Source organism: Bicyclus anynana, chromosome 20, assembly GCF_947172395.1.
Source record: "Bicyclus anynana chromosome 20, ilBicAnyn1.1, whole genome shotgun sequence".
Taxonomy (NCBI): Eukaryota; Metazoa; Arthropoda; class Insecta; order Lepidoptera; family Nymphalidae; genus Bicyclus; species Bicyclus anynana.
In genome coordinates this window covers 5141205-5156978 of record NC_069102.1, presented here as the reverse complement: position 1 = coordinate 5156978, position 15774 = coordinate 5141205, and the positions used below count along the sequence as shown (strand labels likewise).

General features: G+C 36.2%; 1 protein-coding gene across 3 annotated transcripts in view; it reads right to left on the bottom strand.

Annotated features, from left to right (window-relative positions):
- LOC112042920 (protein dead ringer) overlaps nt 1-15774 on the bottom strand; it is a 186467-nt gene that overhangs the window by 111175 nt on the left and 59518 nt on the right. For all 3 annotated transcript variants that reach the window (XM_052887712.1, XM_024078123.2, XM_024078124.2), the window contains one exon: nt 3404-3649. In XM_052887712.1, coding sequence (XP_052743672.1) covers nt 3404-3649 — 246 coding nt within the window. The remainder of the gene's footprint in view (nt 1-3403; nt 3650-15774) is intronic.

Below are 15774 nucleotides of genomic sequence, written 5' to 3'. Positions count from 1 at the left end.
AGTTAAATACTTATGTAACAAAATACTAAGAAATATCAACATATATAATATACAATACGATACATATACCATATAATACAAATTGTATATTTACAATATTTATACATACGTATACGAGTATATATATAAATACAGATATATAAATAATAAATATAAATGTATAAACATGTAAAAAAATATATATAAACATGTCATAAACACAACAAACCATGACGATAATTATTAAAAAAAAAAAAAAAAAAAATATACAAAATTTAAGGTGGAAAGTAATGTTTACCAATGAGCCCCTTGAATATTGGTAAAGATTTCGCACGTCTGATATCAGGAGGGAGAGAGTTCCACAGCCTTACGGATTCGACAGCAAAGGATCTAGAGAAAAAAGAAGTACTATGAGTGGGAATTTTTAAGATAAGGTTATCGTCAGAACGGAGTGAACGACAGTGAGTATCACTAAGAAACTCAAACCGTTCTTTCAGATAAAAAGGAGTATAGTGATGGAAAAGAATAGAGTATAAAAGAGACAGAATATGAGTATTCCTGCGAAGACGAATCGGAAGCCACTTGAGCTTAGTCCGAAATTCAGAAATGTGGTCATATTTTCGAAGTCCAAATATGAACCGAATGCAGAGATTTTGAATACGCTCAAGTTTATTAAATTGCTCAGTAGTTAAATCTAGATAGCAAGTATCAGCATAATCAAGAATTGGTAAAAGGAGAGATTGAGCCAACGTAATTTTAGTAGGTATAGGCAGGAAGTTACTGAGACGTCGCAAAGAATGTACTGCTGCAAACATCTTCCTGCTCACTTCGCTAACCTGAGGGACCCAGGAGAGATATTTATCAAATACAACACCTAGATTTCGTACTGTATCGCTAAATGGTAGTTGAACTCCATCAAAAACAACACAAGGAAGTGTTGTCCAGTTAATACGGGCAATTTGTTTGTGACTGCCTATAATGATGACCTGTGTTTTAGAAGCATTTACCTGCAGACCATAAGATCTACCCCACTCAACAATTCCCTGTAAATCTTTATTCATTGAATTAATTTTAAGGGGTAAGTCTTCTATTTTAGCTTGGGCATACAATTGAAGGTCATCAGCGTACAAGTGGTAGAAAGAAGATAAATTTAGAGTTATTGTACTAATAAAAATTGAAAACAAGAGAGGAGACAACACGCCACCTTGTGGTACACCAGCACTCACTGAACACCAGTCGGAGTGTGAATCTTCAACTCGTATACGCTGCTGGCGTCCATGCAAGTAACTATGAAACCAGTCAATGACTGAAGGAGATATGTTAAGAGAACGCATAATGGTCAAAAGTAGATCGTAATCAACGTTATTGAAAGCATTGCTGAAGTCTAACAGTGTCAGGATTGTCACACACTGGTTATCCATACCAGAGCGGATATCATCAGTTATTTTAACTAAAGCAGTAGTCGTGCTATGACCGGAACGAAAACCAGATTGAAATGGGTTGAAAAGGTTACACCGAGACATGAAAAGAGTTAGTTGTCTATGAACTATACGTTCAAAGACTTTTGACAGGAATGGGAGAATTGATATAGGCCGATAATCAGAGAAGCTCGAGGGATTAGGTTTTTTAGGAATTGGAATCACGTGTGCCCTTTTCCAAGATGTTGGAAAAACACCAGTAAGAATGGAATTATTGAAAATGAAAGAAATTACAGGGATTAGAAGTTCAAGGAGAGGTATGATCATTTTACGACTAATGCAATCAGTTCCAACAGCATCAGAGTTGACTTCCAAGATACTTCTCTTAACATCACTACAGTCGATTTGACTAAAGATAAAAGCTGGATCGTCGGGAGTGGGCAAAGCAGAAATATGATTTATTGTATTACTTTTTATAGTACTATCAATGGTACAAGATGAGGAAAAGTGCTGATTAAGCTGGTTTAAATTAACATTACTAGTATGGTTGTTCCTATTTGCTTTCCCAACTCCCAGAGATTTGAGAAACTTCCATACTCTACCAGAGTCTTCCTCTTCGAGTATGGATTTATGAATATGGCGTCGTTGCATATCTCTACACAACCTGTTACACTGATTCCGAATAACTTTATATTTATGCCGGTAAGCCTCCGTGTCCTTTGATTTTAACTTGGACTTTGCAACATTTTTTTTGTGTTGTATGGTTTTGATCTCCTCAGTAAGCCAAGGAGCAGGAAGATGCCTGATTCTGACTGGACGAATTGGAGCATGACGGTCATACAATTTAATTAAAAGGGAGTTAAAAATCTCTACTTGTTCGTCTATATTCGATCCAACACGAATATCATCCCAGTTTAAATTCGCAGCATCATCCCTCAGACGATCCAAATCCATACCACCAAAATTACGCTGGAGAAGAATTCTTGATTTTGCTTTAGGGGGGCGGATCTTATAAGATAGATAAAGTAAATCATGATATGAAAAGGCATCGGCAGGGCATTGGCCATGCTTAGCCACATGATCACTAGAAGAAACGAGAATAATGTCAAGAAGTGATGGGGAACAGTTTGGAAAATAGTGAGTCGCGGACAGAGGAAGAAGGTGCAAATTAGCCGCCTGTACTATAGATTTTAGACGTGTGGCGCGAGAGTCATTTTTTATAAGGCAAGTATTAAAGTCACCCATTATAATCGAATGCTTATATAGTGGAACAAAACTATCTAATAATACCTCGAATTGTGGAAAAAAGTCAATAGACAGGCTAGGGTTATAATAAACTCCAAGAAGCAGTTTGAGATTAGAAAAAATCACTTCTACAAACAAATGTTCAGCATGCGGGGCAGGCTGTGCTTGTGAGACACTAATAACAGTATACGGTAAATGCGAACGGAGATAAATAGCAACAAACACAACAGAAATTAGAGATACCTACTTCGAAGAGCAGCAGACATGATAGTAATCGTTAGAAATTCAAATATTATCACCCTAAGCACAAATACGCATTAAAGCTATCACAAAAAATAAGAAAAGCAGTGAATTTTTGCCCCAAATTCCCTTTACAACAACAGGAGAGAGATCCTATAGTTAACTATAAAATAGGCTATTGATTGATTGATTGATGTGATAGTCCAGTGGATAAGACCTCTGCCTTCGATTTCGGAGGGTGTGGGTTCGAATCCGTTCCGGGGCATGCACCTCCAACTTTTCAGTTGTGTGCATTTAAAAAAAAAAATATATCACGTGTCTCAAACGGTAAAGGAAATCGTGAGGAAACCTGCATACCAGACAATTTTCTTAATTCTCTGCGTGTGTCAAGTCTGCCAATCCGTATTGGGCCAACGTGGTCGACTATTGGCCTAACCCCCTCATTCAGAGAGGAGACTCGAGCTCTGCAGTGAGCTGACTATGGGTTGATAACGAACGAGGCTATTGATGATGAACTTTACCTTCAGCTCCCTCTCAAGGGGCCTCGGCGAATTCCTCTGGTGCGAGTGGTTCATGGGATGATTGTTCATGTTGTTCATATTGTTCATGTTCATCTGGTGGTTCATGGGGCCGTGGGACATGTGCAGCGGCTGGTGGGGCTGCAGGATCGGCTGGAGAGGCTGATGAGGAGCGGCGTCTCTGCCCACACCCTCGTCGGAGCTCTCGCAGGACTGCTCGCCTGATGAATCGCCTTCCGACCTCGCTGACTGTGGAAGACAAAAGGTGTTAAAACTAGGATCTCGAGACATTTAATAAATAGTTATGACCTCCATGGGCCCTATAAGAAGGCTCAGATTCACACTGTACTCGAAGTGTCTTTGCGTGATCGAATCGGAAATGCGATCCGCAGAAGAATCAAAGTCATCGACATAGCTCAACGAGTCGCGAAGCTGAAGTGGCAGTGGTTAGCACATAGTTCGAAGAGCCGATGGACGTTGGGGTCCCAAGGTGCTGGAATGGCGACCCCGCACTAGAAAGCGACCCCCCCACCAGGATGGACTTACGACATCAAAGCGATCTTAAGATTAGACGATCTAGAAAAAATATAATGGCTTTGTAGAAACCACGTCGCTTACATTATTGCTGATTCTAACGCCCTTTCCTATTAATAACTTTAGATACTTAGTCAAAAAAATAGACCGCCATATTGGATTTGTAATGACGTTTCTTAGCTAATCATATATTGTTATCAGAACACAGAGCGCGTGCAAAATTTCATCCTAATCGAAGACCAGAAAGTGGGTCAAATTAAGATTCCAAGTGAAGCTGATATATGCGTCTTAAAAACGGTTGACAATTACGAAAAATTAAAGCGAATAAAATAGACGAACAAAATAAGCAGTAAACCTGATTTAAAACATACATTTTATTCGAAACCATTTAATATCCACCAATTATAACTAAGTATGTACGTATCTAAGACATTATTACGGTCGAGTTTAGTAAATAATTGACGTATTTTAAAATTATATCCACAGTGCAGGTGTCGCGTGGACTAGCCGCTTGAACCGGCAATTACTCAGAAATGTCGCGAGGCGTCAGGCGATTATTTATATTAAAAAAAAAGAAAAAGTCCACTAAGAAAGAGCCCATTAAATGTCCTTCCCTTTCTTTGAACATGGTTTGCACTCCCAACTTTACGCATGTGTATAACCCTGACCTTTGTCGGTTCTTCTCATTAAATCCTTCGAAATTGTTAGTAGGGTTATCCGTAAGAGTAAAACAAATAACTACTGAGTTTGCAGGTATTCTCAGTAGTTCTGCCTTTCAAATCGTTAGGAGGGTACTTTTCAAAAGTGCTTATAATCTCTTCATTTATGATTTCATTTTCTTGAGGGTAACTGACTATCGCCAATCTTCTGGTCCGCTCTGAACACAAGGCGTGTACCGCAGTGTAGGTACAAATAGGTACATATCACGACTGGGCTGTTAGCTTTCGCAGTTCGCTGTGTTGCAACTTCACAGAGGACTAGAGGCTCGACGCGACTATACTGAGTATGTATGAGATAATCTGAAGATTCAATTTTCTTTATAATCTTCAGATTATCACTAGAACCGGTAGTTTAACTTGCTCTTTGAGGCACGAGGTTGTCCAGCTTCAGAAGAAGGAATGGTCAGTCCTCCATAGCCTGACTCAGGGCTCGAACCCAGCAAGCACCTCTGTAACCACAGACTAACCACTGAAGCCTGAACAATAGCAGTCACCACGTACAAAACAAAAATTCCTCTTAATTTACTTTGCGGTTGCGTAATACAGCGCCCGAGGAGCTAACTTGAAAAAACCACCTTTAAACTTAATTTGTAAATGATAACAACATGATAACATATGGCAGGCACCCGGAGCTACTTGTTAAGCTGTATTTGTTGCCAAAACGTAGCTTCAGTTTCGAAATATACAACACAATAACAATTCGAGTTATTATAAGAGTCAATTATGCTACAGATGTAAACAATAAAGACCTAACCAAAAATTGTGTATTTTTTAATTTTTGTTAAAAATCAAAAGTCAAAGTTCATTTATTTCAATTGGGCTTAGTTTTTCACATTCGAAACGTCAGGTAATAATATTATTAAAAAATGATGATAATAATTTTCTAATTGGTTAAAAATTAAAGTTACGAGTTAAAAAATTAACATTATATAAAATTAATTACCGTCGAGGAGTTCCCTTGACTGACCAGACCCCTAATACAGTCACAACCAATCTAGGTGGAAAGTTCTCATCAATACAAATTTATCAAGTCCATACACCAACCAACTACTATAAATAGTTGACGAGTTCCATCGTCTGTTTTTCAGCTCCATCGTCAGACCAACTCCAGGTCTTCATAAAATTGTAGTGATTTATAATACCTAATAAAAAAACTAACAGACACACTAGCTGTATTTACGATTTTCTAAAGTTCCCCTCGATTTCTCCGGGATGCTATCATTAGATCCTGACATGAAAAAAATGGGACCACCCTGGACGGAAATAAAAAAAAACATAAATACAGCCGAATGTAGAACCTCCTCCTTTTTAGAAGTCGGTTAAAAAGTTTCTTAAGCTTCAATAGACATCAAGAAGCTTTCACTTGACTGTTGAAGGGGCGGATACAGAAGACAAGTAATCCTAGAGACGGCGCAAATCGTGAGGAGATACCTTACTCTACGATCTCTGATCACCGGTTGCTTATTAACCTAAAAGCCTTTCGAATGACATGATATTTTGAAATATAATTTTTCGGGCATAGAATACGAGAAAAACCAAATAAAAATAAGTCCACTTCAGACAAAAACAATAAATAAAATCCGCTCATTGGCGATAGAGCATTTTCACATGCACCCAAGGCTAGGTATAAATGGTGCGTTTATAAACAAGCCATTGCGAATCCATTTCACGCGAAACGGCGGTAATGAGGTTGGAAAACCAGTCCCGAGTCCCTTATAATACTTAAGGTTCCATCGGAATCAATATAAAGGAACTGTAGAGGGTAATCAGAATCGAAACGAGCTCGGTCGCCGCCTGCCCGCGGCCTCAATTACGACATTAAAATTATTATTTTATTTCCATTTTTATTTATTATTCGCATTATTATATTGTGTGGAGTTATTATCGGTGAAATGTTTCGTTCGGATAAACGCTGCGCTCGGGACGACACGCAAGCTTCCCGCAACGCTGGTTTAGGGTCCCGCGGGACTGTTGCACACGAAAATGTGCACATTTAGCTGTTTTTTAAAAAAAATATCACTTGTCTCAAACGGTGAAGGAAAACCATCGTGAACCCTGCATTCCAGAGAATTTTCTTAATTCTCTGCGTGTGTGAAAATATGCCAATCAGCATTGGGCCAGCGCGCAGCGTGGTGAACTACTGACCTAACCCCTCTCATTCTGAGAGGCGACTCGAGCTCCGCAGTGAGTGAATTTTTTTTCTTTTTTTTTTGAGACGTGAAAATTTTAGTTTTTGACATTACGAGGAGCCAAAACGCCAGTCGGCCACGGAGCGCTTGAAAAAATATTAGTTTTACGTTAGTAAGTACATAAAGTAACTTTGTGACGTCACAAAATGGACGACAGCGTTGTTGACGTTTGGAAAATTTAAAAAATACATGATTTTTAAATTAAGTTTTTTACTAAATCCTCAATTTTTATTACCTAATTAATATCGATATATTTCGGACCCTTATTCTATGTTCTTATTATGCGAAATTAATATTGTTTACATTAAATTTGATGAGTCTACCCTATTGTTGATTGCAGTCATTGGTTTAATAAAGTTGTGTACAGAACCCTTCACCGCTAAACCGTTGCTTGTATCCTTAGAGGCATCTCATTATATTTCGACTTTCTCATGGTTCCCGAGTGCTACTGGATTCCGTTTCCCTTTTTTACTTTTAAGGTGACCGCAATTTGACTTAAACGCTTTATCAATAAACGTATAAGATGAATTCGATCTTCACACAGCGCCGAATGCTGCGTGCACAAACAAACTTCCCAAAATATTATAATAATATTGTTATCGAGTGACAAACTGTAAAAACCAACAGTTGCCGACCAATAAGTAGGATAAAGTTAGCATAGCGTACGCTAACGTCAACTCAAACAGAATTACTAAGTAACGCCGGTCACACATGCATACAGAGCCTAGTGGCAGTTTGATACTGTGACGATCGCGTAAACGTAAACGCGAATTCCTAAGGAATTGACACAAAGCCATCTAGTGGCACTAATGCACAACTGTTTCAATTCCATATAAATTCGCGTTTACGTTAACGCGGTAGTAACAGTATGAAATCATTGAAAACTCCCACTGTATTCGAAATAACATAAAATAACTTCGTCCGCGTGGAAGTCAATGTAAACTTTCATCCCCTATTTCACCACATTAGGGGCTGAATTTTAAAAATTCTTGAATCACATTATATTTTTTATTTTTTATTAGATTGATGAACAAACTCATAAAACAAGAACTTAGCCGTAAAAAGATAACAGACAGACTTACTTTCGCATTTATAATATTAGTATATATATTTAAAAACTTAACACAAATAAGCTTTTATATAACAGAATGTTTGGAAGAAATCTTAATTGATCTTAATTAAAATAATTAACTATCATATAAATGATTCAAGGACCAACTTCATTTCTCAACTTTTTTATATTTTATATTTTAAAAAGTTATTTTGTTTGGCCAAGTAGTAAAAATTATTGCCTACCTCGGCACTGACTTTTACTTAATGATATGGACGATCAAAAGTAATTTTTAAAAAGGTTATTTGCTATATATTTAAGCAACAACTAATCGACAACAAAAAAGGACTAGAAGTATCTATCCTACTGAAAAAGTTAAATATGACGATAAAAAAATTGTAGTAATGTATACCCGCCGTAAGTCTTTGTTGAAATCCCTCGCGTGATTTTATAATAAAATCTTAACTGTATTCCAATAAAAAGGTACACACATATTGGATGTGTCAACAAAAGTGACCGGAATTTCTCTATAGGTTAACACCTTCATGTTTATCTCGGCTTCATGTCATCTTAGGGTCAAGTTGGCTTGAAATTGAAGAAAAGCGATATGTAAGGCTATTTCTAATACTTGACGGCCTCCGTGGTGCAGTGGTATGCGCAGTAGATTTACAAGACGGTAGTCCTGGGGTCGATTGGTTCAGGTCTGGCTGGCGGGAGGCTTTGGCCGTGGCTAGTTACCACCCTACCGACAAAGACGTACCTACCGCCAAGCTATTTAGCGTTCTGGTATGATGTCTTGTAGAAACCGGAAGGGGTGTGGATTTCATCCTCTCCTAACAAGTTAGCCCGCTATCATCTTAGATTGCAACATAACTTACCATCAGGTGAGATTTTAGTCAAGGGATAACTTGTAAGGTATAAAAAAAATCAGGTCAGTCAATACTAGCGGCTACTTTCGCGGAAATTCTGTTTTTCACATTGACTTTTCGGAATAAAAAAGTACCCTACGTACAGTCCAGAGTATATAATCTATCTCTAACATAGAATATATACTCAAAATGTATTAAATTAAAAAAATTAGCAGCAAATATGTGATAAAGATTACAGATAAAAATAATTAATTACTAATTAAACTATAGATATAAAATGATAAGAAGGGAGACCTGGCCCTCTGGCGTTAAAATCGACTGATTAAAATTAAAAAATAGGTACAAAATAAAAAAAAACAATCTGAAATTTATATCCAGAGTGAACGTCTATTGAGACAACAACCGAGATGGAAAGTGAAGGAATGTATCGATCGGGACCATTAAAAACCAACCCGCTTATAATTTGTACAAACAACAAATGAACAGGCATTCTCAGAAGATTCCCGAACCAACACTAACCGTGATATAAACAGAAGGACACACCATTGATTAGCGCTTCCATCTGAACCGTGCAGGGGATTGTAAACTTAATCCCCAACATCATGAGGACCATATTTGGATGACAAGAGAATCCGGTGGTATCAATGAATGAGCCGTGCTTAAGGAAAGTGCTACTTTATGAAGAGATTACCAAACGGGGCACCTTTAAAGGCCATAAATTTTGTTTATGGCGATGAACACTGAATCTTAATCTGAGACAATATTGTTGACAACATCTGAGGGTATATTTTTGACAATATCAGAGGCAATATTGTTGACAAAATCTAAAGTAATTTTGTTGACAAAATCTGAGGCAATTCTGTTGACAATATCTGATGCAATCTTGATAATATTGTCAAGAAGTGTGTGTTTTTCTGCATTATAGCAAAGATCTTCTCTCGTTGAAATACTCATAAAGTAGACTTTAACCAGAATAACTTAAAAATGGAAAATATCCGCGGCTCTTAGGTGTAAAAATATTAACTGACTTTGTACGACTCTTAAAATTGTTATGAGGTACTAACACAAATGATACTTGGCAGTTTTAACTGTGGGTTTGTTTAACGTTAGGATATAAAATTTCTTCCAAGGCCAGAAATCCAATAAAACTTTGGAGCTAAGAATCAAGATGTGCGAAACAATTTGATTTATTTATAATAACTAGGACACAAGAGGAGAGGAAGGCCAAAGAAGAGATGGTTGGAGTGTGTAAAATACATGTGTCTAAAGGGAGTGGATAATTGAGTTGAGAAGATTGACATATTTTACCGTCTGCAGTTAAGTGGGATAAGAGAAAGGAGATGATGATAACTAACGGACTGCATGGGACTTAATCGGCGTAAAATTCAGTTTTCCACCTAAAAGTAGCCTAGTTAATTAACAACCTCTTCTATCTAGTGAAAGTGAAGAAAATCAGTCCAGTCATTCCGAAGATTAGCAAATTTCAAACATTCAAACAGACAGACAAACATTTTATAAAAGCTTGTTTGTGTTTTGGTATCGTGTAAAGAACTATAAGCATTTAAAAAAACACAGTTATTTTCAAATTGCACAGACATTTAAATTTTATTTATATGCTGATAATGATGATGATGAAGATTTAGAGAAACATTAAAATATGACGAAACTTTCAAATGTTATATCTGTAAATAAAGCACCTTAATACAAAGTAATATTTGTGATAGAAATCGTAATCGCCTCTACGCGAGCAGCTTTTATGGGCCGTAATCAAATAGAAACTTGTAATGAAAGATGTCGTGTACGCTCGACTCGTTTGGTATGCAAAACAAATAGACGCGGTAATAAAATATTGAACATTAAGTTGTTAACGTCGATGGAAATATCACAGATGCGAAAGCGTGATTCCAAATATCGAGGACTCGTGTTAAATGGACAACTAAGGAGAGCGAAAATAAACAATCGAATTAGGTCGCCGTATACGCGTCGTTGGACTGCATATTAAAAAGTTAACTGAGTCAGTATTATTAAGAAATACAATTCAGAAGTCTTTTGAAATTAAAGAAAATAAAGAAGTTTTTGTTTACACATTGGGCAAGCATTAGAAGCGACGTTAACTCACACATCGTATAGAAATTAGTATAATCTAATTTAATATTTTGCTTGGATGGATCTGTGATAGTCAATCACTACTGAACAAATCTCGATTCAACTTGGGTCTGCGGTAATTTTTATTTCGATGCTCCTACAAAAACGGGATGCGTATAGGCCTCGCGTTTTTAGTTAAATAACAACAAGTGGAAAAGCCGATGAAACCACACAGCTTAGTCTAAAAGCAAAAAACAAACAAGCTAGTATTTGTAAATGTCAGTTAAATGTATATTCTATAAAGGTATAAAAAAAGCGAAAGGTATTATTAGCTTATCACGAAATATCGAAAGCCTTTTGACGTACAAAGATGAAATTTGGCAGGGAGGAAGTATTTATAGTTAGAAGACGTCCGCTAAGAACGGATTTTGAGCCCGTGTGAGTCTAACAGCAGTCAAAGCCGCGAGCGTCCGCTAGTTTAACGTATATACATTAGCTCCTGGAGTCAATAAAGGACGTGATGTGAAGGTTTGCGCATCCTCGATCCCTGGAACGTTTATTAGCGGGATCGGTCACGACGAGCTTTGTCGACACATTAGCGGAGTTAGCACCAGGAACTCTGCTACCTGCATGTTTACATAGACCAGCCAGTATTTGCCTAGATATCCACATATATCTGTTTCTCGAGCCTATTGCGACATCCATTTGTGCAATGCATTGTTGACTTCGAAGGGAAATCTGCCTTTTGGTTTACATAACCCAAGTATTGTTGATTATACAAGATTCTTGTATTTATTGTATACTAACATAGGCAATATATTCCCCGCCTCGTTGTTCTAGTGGCTTGAGTCATGAAGACCTGAGTAAGATTAAGTTTTTACTTTTTATTCCTTCAGGGAAAATCTCTGTAGAATTCTATTTTTGGGGCATTAGTAGTGTTATATAAATATTATATACATGTTTTAACGTGGTGTTAAAGAGCAGATCAAGCTGTTAGATCCCAGTCATCAATATTAACATTTCATAGTAATCGGTACATTAAAACTATTCACCTTGTCGCAATGTAGCAGTGTGGTGGGAACTCCAAATGGTCTATCCGAATATCTATCAAAAGATAAAAAGGATAAAGATATCTTGCCTTGTAGTAGGCCATTAGATGACGATAAATTTACGTTCAGATTTTCCATTAAATACGCTTGTAAATAACATCATAAATACAAAGAAGCCATTATTAGATTTTGATCATGAAGTTCAACAGACTTCATAATCTAATGGTTCAGTAAAATCTAAGATAATGTTGAAAACTTATTTTTTAGTATTACATTTAGTTGATTAATAATTTCTGTCTCACGTCACTGAAGTTGTTACAGAATACGATTGTAGACATCTAAATGGAGATGAAATATAATGGAACAAAGGCGAACATAAAGCGATAACTCAGGAATAGATAGTTTTAAACCGTGTCACAAAGTTGCGGCATTAACTACCACAGTAACATTAACATAGCACATAAAATAACCGCCAATAAGTCGAAGCTCGCATCAAAATGTCGACAAAGCAACAGGTTCTCGTCTCAACAAACAACGCGTGTTTACATTACGATCCTGGGGTTTCATTTAATAATTCTCGGGAACTAAAAGCCTTTGAACATTTCATCAGGTGACCCCTCGATGTTTGCACACACTTCTGGCTCGAGATGCTAATGTGGACACAAGGACGTGTATCGGCGATCGGCCTCCGATGCTTTTATTGTTAGCCATCCTTTCCAATAGCTGGGCTTCTTCTATTTCACTGTTGTCCTTCGCTGTTCAATCTTCAGTGATATCTTGTTTAAACATTCCATCTATTAGTTTTTGTTGGATGTCTTTTTTATCGGCTCTCTTATTACAAAAACAATCCTTGGTATACGAAGTATCCTTGGAATAATTTGTTTGAGTCAAAAGTTAAAAACTAAAAATTATCGGATTTTATCGATAGCTACACACATTTAGACACAAGAATTATTATTTATTCCCATTATAGATGAGTTATAATATATTTACATTATAATAGCACTCATTGATTATATAGCTTCTTTATTTAAACATGTCTTGACGGATTCAGGAATTTTCATTTACAAAAAGTAGTTTGACAAAAAATACATTAAGTATACCTAGTGTAACTACTTATGCAGGTAGTTTGCAGATCACTTATTTTTTCGGCACTTTATATTTTAGACAATTACATTACAGTACAAATTATATATAGTATGTCCGGTGAACATTAGCGTATAATACTTTAAGCAAGAATAAACAACAAACATTCATTCATACACTCACAAAACGCGTTTATAGTTGTTTGTAACATTAGCAATAAGAGGATATTTAAGAAAGCTTGAATAAGTAAGCCTGGAAGCTACGACTATACAAAACGATTCATGTTTAAGCAAAACAAAAGGTGATAACGATAACCTGGGTCTAGCCAAGTTACGCATCCATTCTCTTTCTAGAAGCACTAACGCTTCCAAAAGTAGAAATGTATTGCAATTACATTTACCATCTATAGTTTGATCACGTGACTTATCTCTAGTAAATGTCATCACCATACATTTTTACCTGACTGCAAGAAGGGTTATGTTTTTCGCGCGTATCTTGTATGTATGTAATATTCTTTATGACCTACCTCATGTCTTCCAAACCGCTGAACGGATTTACGTAAATAGGATATCGGTAAATTCGTCTTAGGATCCCTAGTGTTCTTAGATAGGTAAAGTTAAAAAAAACGACGACTGTGAGACGCTATAGACTCGAGGTCAAAAAAAAAATTTTTTTTTTTCGAATATTGCAATATGGGTATCAAATTCAAGGGCTCATCAAGAGAATTCCAAAATAGTATATCATGGCTAGTTAAAAAAAAAACCTTCAATTAGAAAAACGTTATTTATTAATCGATACAAAATACGCGCAGCGGATGACTTAGGTGCGAGCAGTCGGGTTTTTTATTTTTTTTTAATTATTTAATTTTCGAAGCGTTAGCGTTTGTAGAAACAGACGACTATATAAAACGAGCCAAGTGTTTGAGCGAAACAAAAGGTGATAAGGAGAGGTAAATAACCTGACCCATTGACGGCGTGACGCCGCGGACATCATAGCCGAGGAGCTAACTCATGCTTAACAGCTGTTTGACGCGTCGGACGCTTCGCTGAAATATTTTTAGCATGAATTATGTCGACTAAAGAGCCCAATTCTCAACAAGCGGCTGAATGTGGAAATACGTTAATTTACTAACTTTGCAAACTAGTATTAAAAGACTGACTATTGAATTAAGACAACATATTAAAAAATAAAAAATTTTGATAAGTATTTTTAGGTATTAGTTTTAATTTTAATTTTATAGTTGTAGTTATAATGATATTTCCTTATATTTTATTTTTATAATAAGTTTAGCCTATTTAAGTATTATCTTCATGAATATAACACTAGACGGATTAAATTGAATAGTTAAGAATAATGTAAATTTTACATATTCGTTCGTTTTTTTTAATTTCTAAAGAAAATGTTATAGTAGTTGAACGTGCTAATCTCAGGAACTACGGGTCCGATTTGACAAATTCTTTCAGTGTTAGATAGCTCATTTATTAAGGAAGGCTATAGGCTATATATTATCCCAGTATTCCTACGGGAACGGGAACCACGCGGGTGAAACCGCGCGACGTCAGCTAGTACTGCATATTTTTGTAACATTTCAAATACGGCACATACAAGTAGGTAATATATTTTTAGTCAATTATGTCGAGCCCAATTCTTAACAAGCGGCTAAATGTGGAAATACGTTCATTTTCTATCTTCACTTACATATATTAAAAGACTTACCGACAACTACCGACGTGTGGAGTTTATAAACTTTGAAGTTAGACAAGATTTTCTTGTTTTTTACATGGCATAATTACACGAGTAAGCGTGATTAAAAGTTAAGTATAAGTCAAAATTCGTTTATTTCAAGTAGGCTCAGCTTACAAGCTTACTTTTGATACGATAGTTGACTATTTGTAAAGATTCTACCACCGGTTCGGAAGGCACTGCTGAGAAGAATCCGACAAGAAAATCAACAGTTGCTCTTTTGAAAAAAAAACATACAATATTATAATTTATAATGGGGATGATGACTAGGTTTGAATATATTGATTTTTATGATACATTCGGGTAAATAGGATCAATGTTAACTAATTTATACATAAAAAGCAAAGATTGACTGGATATTTGCAAAATAAATCAAATTATAAAATTTCAAAAATTATTAAAATTTTTTTATCGTAATTAGATGAAAATTCATACAGTTTTAGCTTCCTTACATTAAATGTGACATTTTTTAATAAAAGAACTATAAAGATAACCGCACAAATAACAAAGATATTAGTAATTTTGTTTGAACGCGCATACAAATCTAACGATCATTACATTGCCTATGACGTCATTTTTTCGAGCCATTTTGTATGGGGCGTTTTTCAGGGATTCACGGCAGCGCCGCAAATCTGACTCTTTAAATCCCTGTAGCTCCGAAAGTAATGATCGCAGATACCCTGTTCCTTTTACAAAATTGCTTTACTATTAGTATACTCTTAATTTATATACAATTTAAAAAACTGTCATCATCCCTATTGATGACAACATTACAATTTCTTATAGTTTCCTGTGTGAAGGTGGAAGCTGATCCAACGGCATCCAAGCATCTTTATCATTAGGGACCCATCAATGGTGTAGCAACCTCGACTAAGTAAATGTTTAATAAAACGCATTGCTTAAAGTTATGCATTGGCAGGTCCATCACATCATCGGTTGCATCGGTGTCTCATACTTTATTCAGAAACATCATGGATGTTCACTGATTTTGGCGGCGTACGAGTTTTTAGAGTAACATAACCCATGTACAAACAAAATCATATTTACAT